Here is a 7,543-nt window from a genome sequence, read left to right as displayed (position 1 = left end):
GTTCTGTGGCTCTGTGCCGGGAAAGATAAGCCACCTGATGAAACGACACAAGATCAAATCGATCTTCTGGCCTCCGATGAAATCCGTCAATTATTGAGACCAGTTAATGACGCTGCAGGTCTCATAAAAACTGGGGTTTACAAGATACATTGCGAGTGCAGCCAGTCTTACATCAGACAAACAGCACTCACTGTGGAACAGTGCAAGAAGGAGCGTGAGAGGTTTCATTCAGAGAAATCTGCTTCAGCTGAGCATGCTGTAGAAAACGGGCACAGGATGAAATTTGACGAAACAAGTCTTGTGGCTCGCACAAACGACTTCTGAGGTCGTCTAATTAGAGAAGCCATTGAAATAAAAGCCGCCAATAACACGCTGAGCAGGGAGGGCGGCCTGCAGCTCAGTGCGGCCCTTATGTGGCGGTGCTGCGGGCAGCGTGGCGGTGCTGCGGGCAGCGTGGCGGTGCTGCGGGCAGCGTGGCGGTGCTGCGGGCAGCGTGGCGGTGCTGCGGGCAGCGTGGCGCCGCGGCCGGCAGCCGGCGTACGTAGCAGGCCACTGCCTGCTGCACCACTTGGCAATGGCCGAGGTCTACTTGGCCAAAAGCTTGACGCGATTGGAAAACCGAGAACTTTTTATTCGACATCAATATTGCCGCATTTCGGTTGACCCGCGTGTCCCCCACCTGGGCTGTTTGGGTCATGAGAAGGGCGATCGACTGCATATTCCAAATCGACTGGTGGATACGGGTGTTCGATCTCCAACTACACACTCACTGTGGCATACGAAGCACTGCCTTATGGTTAACACTGCCTACCTTCGATATCGCTTTGATATCGCGATTAGTCGAAGATGCCAGCCCAGGAAAGAATATTTTGTGACTCATCCAGTACTATCCTCCTATAATAAATACTATTACCAAGTATTACTTTGCTTTCTTTATAGTCACCAAGCTATTTTGGAGATAATTTACTTTGCTTTAATTTTGAATTAAATTCTAGATGGTTACTGGATTTTATTTCCAGTTGGTGTTACTTATTTCTTTCAGTGTGGAACCTAATATTCTTATTCATTCATATGCTGTGAACCAGTCATCTTTAATTTTACGTACCAAATTATGCAAATTATTTTTTTAGCAAGAATTTAGCTTTCAGTAAAAGTTTGAAGTTAATACAACAAAATAATTACTTCACAAGGAACTGAATCACAAAGTGACCAATGCACTCAGTTAAAACTTTCTTTCTCTCAGCATAGATTGTCATAATTACTTCAGCAGCCTTAATTTCATTTCTTTCAAGCTTTTACATAACGAAATACTATGGTTTAAGAGAAACAATTCAGTCAGTTATTGAAGTGACTTGCAGTCGGGAACGTGAAATGATTTACTTTGAATTTAACACTGTCTTTAAAAATTATTAACATATAATTTACCAGACTTCATGTAACAGAAAAATGCACTAAGCTGTAATACAGATCGAATCATTATTTTTTTTTAGGCTTATAAGTCTTCTGATTGGTTTGGTGTGGCCAGAAACAAATTCCTCTCATATGCCAACCTTTTCATCTCAGAGTAGCGCTTGCAGCCTATGTCCTCAATTATTTGCTGTATATGTCCCAACCTCTATTTACCTCTCTATTTTCTAACCTTTAGAGATCCTTCTACTACCGTCGAAGTTTATTCCCTGATGACTTAACAGATGTCATATAATTTGGCCCTTCTTCTTGTCAGTGTCCTCCATATAATCTTTCCTCGCCGGTTGTGTGTAAAACCTCCTCATTCGTTATCAGTCCACCTACTTTTCAGCATTCGTCTGTAGCAACACATCTCGAATGCTTCGATTCCCTTCTGTTCCGGTTTTCCCGCGGTCCATGTCTCACTGCCATACATACAGTGCTGTGCTCCAGACGCACATTCTCAGAAATTTCTTCCTCAAGTTAAGACCTATGTTTAATATCAGTAGACTTCTTTTGGTCAGTAATGCTCGTTTCGCCTGTAACAGTCTGCTTTTCATGTCCTACCACCTTCGTCTGTCATGAGTTATTTAGATGCCTAGGCAGCACAATTCCTTAACTTCATCTGCTTCGAGATCAGTAATTCTGACGTTGAGTTTCACTTTGTTCTTGTTTCAGCTACTTTCGTTTTTCTTCGGTTCTCAACTCTCGGTTCTTCTACTCTCATTCATATTTTTTATTCATTAGACTGTTCATTCCATTAAGCGGCACCTACAATTCTTCTTCATTGACGATGACAAGGTCATTAGCGAATCTTATCGTTGATATCCTTTCACCTTGAATTTTAATTCCACTCTTGAAACTTTCTTCGCTTTCCGTAATTGCTTCCTCGATGTATACATTGGAGAGTAGGAGCGAAAGACAACATCCCTGTCTTACACCCTTTTTTATCTGAGCACTTCAAAAATGGTTCAAATGGCTCTGAGCACTATGGGACTTAACTTCTGAGGTCATCAGTCCCCTAGAACTTAGAACTACTTAAACCTAACTAACCTAAGGACATCACACACATCCGTGCCCGAGGCGGGATTCGTACCTGCGACCGTAGCGGTCGCGCGGTTCCAGACTGTAACGCCTAGAACCGCTCGGCCACTCCGGCCGGCCTGAGCACTTCGTTCTTGGTCTTTCACTCTTATTGTTCCCTCTTGGTAATATTGTATATTATTATACTGTATATTATTATTACTGTTATTGTATATTACCCGTCTTCCCCTGTAGCTTACGCCTATTTTCTCAGATTTCGAACGTCTTTCAGCATAGTACTTCGTCGAACGATTTTCATGGTCAACAAATCTTCTGAAAGCGTCTTGATTTTTCTTCATTCTTGCTTCCACTACCAACCGCAACGTCAGAACTGCCTCTGTGGTGCTTTTACTTTTACTAAAAGCGAACTAATCATCATCTAACAGTTCCGCAATCTTCGTGTTCATTCTTCTGTGACTTATTCTTGTCAGAAACTTGGATGCATGACCTGTTAAGCTGATTGTGTGCTACTTGTCGCCCTTGTAGGCTATTGCAGTCGCCTTACAATCCGATATCTGATTTTGGGATCTCGACCTGACCATAGTCTAATTTAACTGAACTATTCCTGTATCTCCGGCCTTTTCCGAGTACACCTCCTCTTCTTGTGATTCGTGAATGTAGTATTCGGTATTCCGTGCTGAAATTTTTTGCAGAACTCAAATTTACATCTGAGTCATTCCTTCTACTAAGCCCGCATTCTCCCGTAATCCTTTATTATACTGCTTCCCCCACGACTCATGGATTTTCATGTGCCTTTACGTACTGCATTACCTGCTCAGTATCCTGATATACTTGTTTTTGTTAGTGTTGGTTTGCTGTCGATTCCGATGACAATAACCCTGTCACTGAACTGTTCACAGTAAGTCATTCTTTGTCCTACTTTCCTATTCATAACGAATTCTACTCCTGTTGTAAGGGTCCTGTAGTCTCCTCTTATTATCATTTTATTTGCTTCCGAATGATACAGAACTCTCCGGTATGCGTGAGTGAATGAATGAATGAATGTGGGTGTGTTTCATTTTGCTATACAGTGGTTTAGTCTGCTGCAGAGAATCAGCAGTAGTCGTACAGAATGGCCAACCCCTGTAGTTTTCAGACAGGCGTGAAAGTTACAGGTGTTAGGTAGGTGGCGGAAGCCTCATCTCTGGGTTTTCCTGGGCACGGAGTCGCGTGGGAGAGGTTGCAGTGTGTGTGTGAGGGGCAGCCTGCTTCCAGCTCGCCGAGGGTCTGCAGCCGAAGCCTCTTCGAAGAAGTGTGAGTTGAATTAACAGCTTGGCGCGCTGTCTCGTTGCAAGAGGGGAGCTTTTAGCTTTTGGTCTCGTGTTTCATCTTGTAAATATTGATTTGCTGGATCGCAGCAAGGAATGCAAGGCTTGGCAGACTTTCAGTTTGATTCCTAATGCAGACTTGACTTCGATCCGTAAGAAGAACGCAGCACAAAGGTGTTGCATATGTTGAAGCGCCCTCGGTTCAGTGTGAGTGTTTGTGTGCCTGCAACTGCGTGTGTATGCATTCAAATCTTTTCCAAATCATGGTTGTTTTTGCTTATTTTGTGAATTGTCTTTGTCTCATTTCTTTGTCTGGTGGAAACCATCCACATGGGTTAATATTAGAGTGTGTTGGCCTTCTGCCATTATCCTTTGTCTATTCTAGTGTGTTCTCTGTAAGATGTTAATTGTTCGCGATTGCGTGGTCTGATGTTACTAAAATTGTGTCTCCGCGAACCACGTATTCCAGAAAGTATTTGTACGCTCGCACAAGCTGTCAAATAAACATGCTGGGTTATCAAAGAACTTCTTTTTCTTATTCAATGGGCCTTACAGAATCAAGCGGATTCCACATCCGAACGTACTTGAAGTATAACCCTCCGCTCTCGCAAGTCAAAGGGCCTGCAGCACATCTCCATTGTAAAACCATATATTGAGTAAAAAGTAGATAATTATGCACCTCTGAGATCGGAACGATGTGTTTCCCCTATGTTTTTGATTCATTTCTTATGTAGGTAACATTGAAGTGTATTATCTCCTATGAATTGTGAAGGCTTTCTCAATATGTTAACTGTTGTATCTTTTTCTCAGCAGGAAAGCGACGTTTGCGTAATGTTATAATATCAGAGTATGAATGGTTATGAGGGTCAGATGAGACGCTTTCTCTCACAGAAAGATAAATTTCTTTTCATGAGTGAAAATGTATAGTGTGTGGTGGTGCGGCGAGTAAATGGTTGTAAGGTGGTTGTTTATGATAAATTTCAGTTGTAATGTATTTATGCCTATAGGGGGGGAAGATTTCTGAGACTTGCAAATGTACTGCGATGTTTATGAAACGATTTGATGACTTGTAGGTTGATGGATTTGTGTATGAAGTGAGACTAATAGTGTTTGATTTTCAGTGATGCCACATTATAAGATGGTTAGAAGTGTAATTTACCACCACCTACTACTAGGTACGTTTAAGGATACCAAAATATGGAAGCCCTGGAAGATGAATATTGAAACACGTTTTAAAAGCATGAAATTTTATATTTGGTAAATAATCAAGGTAACAACGTATAAGTGTGAAATAACGTGAGGATCCCTGGCGACGCGTGGTGAGTAATGGTGCATTGGTTGTGAGTATCTTATGACAAGTAGTAAGATGAGAAATTATAGCCAAGGGGAAATGATTTGATTATTTTGACAATCTCTAATGTGTTTACATGTAGGATACAGTGATTCTGACTTTTGTTTTATGCCCACTAATTCCGATTAGATCAATCTGGTGCCTAAATATTAACACATTATAATTCCAGGTATGACTTGTATGAACCATTGTCTCAATGTACGTAATGCTGTATCTATGTTACATAAGAAGTAATTTCATTGTTTAAATTTTGCGTATCATGTCGCTCTTGTGAAGGGAGTTCAGATAATTTCCTAAGAGTTAAATTCATTTTCCTCTATCGTTAACGCTGATCCTAATGCGTAATATTTCGTGATATAAGATTTCTTTTTTAGATTATTAAGAAGGCCCCCTTTGTAAAACCAATTTTGGGCAATTTTTCATGTATTAGTCAGTAGTAGGAATTTCCGCTGCTTTTTTTTTTTTTTTTTTTTTGTAAAATATGCATCATATTATGTGAAAGTCTCTATGAATGCAGCTGTTGAGTGGGCGCAACGTCGCCAGGCCGCCTAATGAGCCTGCACGTCAGGAAGTACGGGACCTGCTGCAACGGCAGGTGTTGCAGAGCCTCGCTATCAACTGCGAGCCAGTGGCGTGGCGAGCGGTCACGGCTGCTTGGGGGCGGGTGCTGGCTTTGCCCCAACCCCAGACTGCTGGCTGGCGCAGGCAGCGTGGCCCGGCAGGGCATCGCCCTATTCACCGATCCGGGCCAGGCGGAGGCGCGCGCCGCTGCCGCTCACACACACACAAGCGAGATCTGGGCAGTGGCCGAGGCACGACCATGAAACGTTAATACGGTCTGACGACGGCATGGCTCCTGGTCTATTGAGGCGTCAACATCTCAGGAAGATGGTTTTGCCGAGTTTCACGGCACGAGGGCGTGCCCCTGTGACACGTACAGACCTGCGCAGCTGACCGCTACCGAACGGACGTTCCTTGCTTGCTGAGGGAAGGCACGAAGAAGAGCTTACTAGTGCCTTCCTCGCGGGGGAATGTCCTGACGAACATTGCGTGGCTCTACCAACTGAGCTGTGCGCAGAAGATGATGATGAAGGTATGAAAACTGAAATAACGTACCCTGACGTTCAGAAGAAATGCAGTCGTGGTCGACATTCCTTGCTTCCAGAGGGCGGTGCCAACAGAAGGGCCATTTTTGCCTCCCTTGGGCAGGAACTTCAAACGACCACTGTCCGCTAAGATGTCCTAATGGGGGAATTGGCACCGGCCACGACGAAGTACTTGTGCGGAGTTCGGAATTGCCGAGTAGGCGTGGGGAACGGACAGCCATGCGTGCTGGCAGCTGTGCCGGCGGGAGGCATTGTACCAGTGAGGTCCTCCACTCGGTGAGACGACGGCGTGCGCTCCAGTGGATTCAGGGGTTGTGTCGCCGCACGATCAGTGAAGTGCTTGTGTTTTTTTGTGTTGTTCGCCGCATAATATGGATGTGTGATTATCTTGAGATAATCTATCGAGGCGCATATGTCTTTAGTGTGCTACAGCGTGAAACTAGCTATAATGATAAACAAAGTGCCAACGGAAGTTGCTACGTCATGATTACAAACCACCGATGTAATATTTTCTTGTCTAGCCGTGCACTCACCACTGTTGAATATCGGTATAACCGTGCACTCACGACTTTAATCTTGTAATGTTGTGCTCTTTCTGTAAACCTGTATATTTATGTACCTTTTATGTGTGTTTCTGTATTAATTACGATTTTGGGTGGAATATCATTATAACCGTGCACTCACGACTTTAATCTTGTAATGTTATATATATATATATATATATATATATATATATATATATATATATATATATATATATTGTAAACCATTATAATATCTGTACCTTTTATGTATGTTTCTGTGTTAATTACGATTTTGTATAGAATATCGTTAAACAATTTAATTCCCAATGTTACTTTGATGACCGGCAGAGGTCTGATTTGTCACATACATTCCATGTTTTCTCTTCAAAATTTTATTTGAAATGTGTGTAATTTTGCTCTTGCATTGAGCATGATCATCAGCACACAAGTACTGATCACCTTATAACAATCACTTTTAATGACTGTCTAAAGCAATTTTTAAGATGATATCTCATGTTTGTTATTGCAATATATCTTGGGTAATATGCTGCCAACTTCCAATGTCATGCATTTCATTTATCTTAATCTGTTTGCTTTGCGGACCACATGACGTCATCCAAAATTCATTTAAATAGTATAGATAAGTTATTTCTTTTGAACTGCTGTTTGCCTGTTGGTGAATCTTCTAGCACGGATAGAAAATTCACGGGACAGTCTTCTCTGGGACGTTTGGGGTGATGGAAGGATCCTGTAGTCCCCTTTCAT

The 7,543-nt window shown here is 42.5% G+C and overlaps 1 protein-coding gene across 1 annotated transcript in view; it reads right to left on the bottom strand.

The window, feature by feature from the left end:
* Positions 1 to 409: 409 nt before the first annotated feature.
* The window catches only part of LOC126148221 (zinc metalloproteinase nas-1-like), a 140,946-nt gene continuing 133,812 nt past the window's right edge, over positions 410 to 7,543 (bottom strand). The window contains exon 4 of the mRNA XM_049915747.1: positions 410 to 556. Coding sequence (XP_049771704.1) covers positions 410 to 556 — 147 coding nt within the window. The remainder of the gene's footprint in view (positions 557 to 7,543) is intronic.

Source organism: Schistocerca cancellata, chromosome 1 (assembly GCF_023864275.1).
Source record: "Schistocerca cancellata isolate TAMUIC-IGC-003103 chromosome 1, iqSchCanc2.1, whole genome shotgun sequence".
Lineage (NCBI taxonomy): Eukaryota > Metazoa > Arthropoda > Insecta > Orthoptera > Acrididae > Schistocerca > Schistocerca cancellata.
The sequence above is the reverse complement of the archived record's forward strand: the minus strand, read 5'-3'. Positions and strand labels throughout refer to the sequence as shown.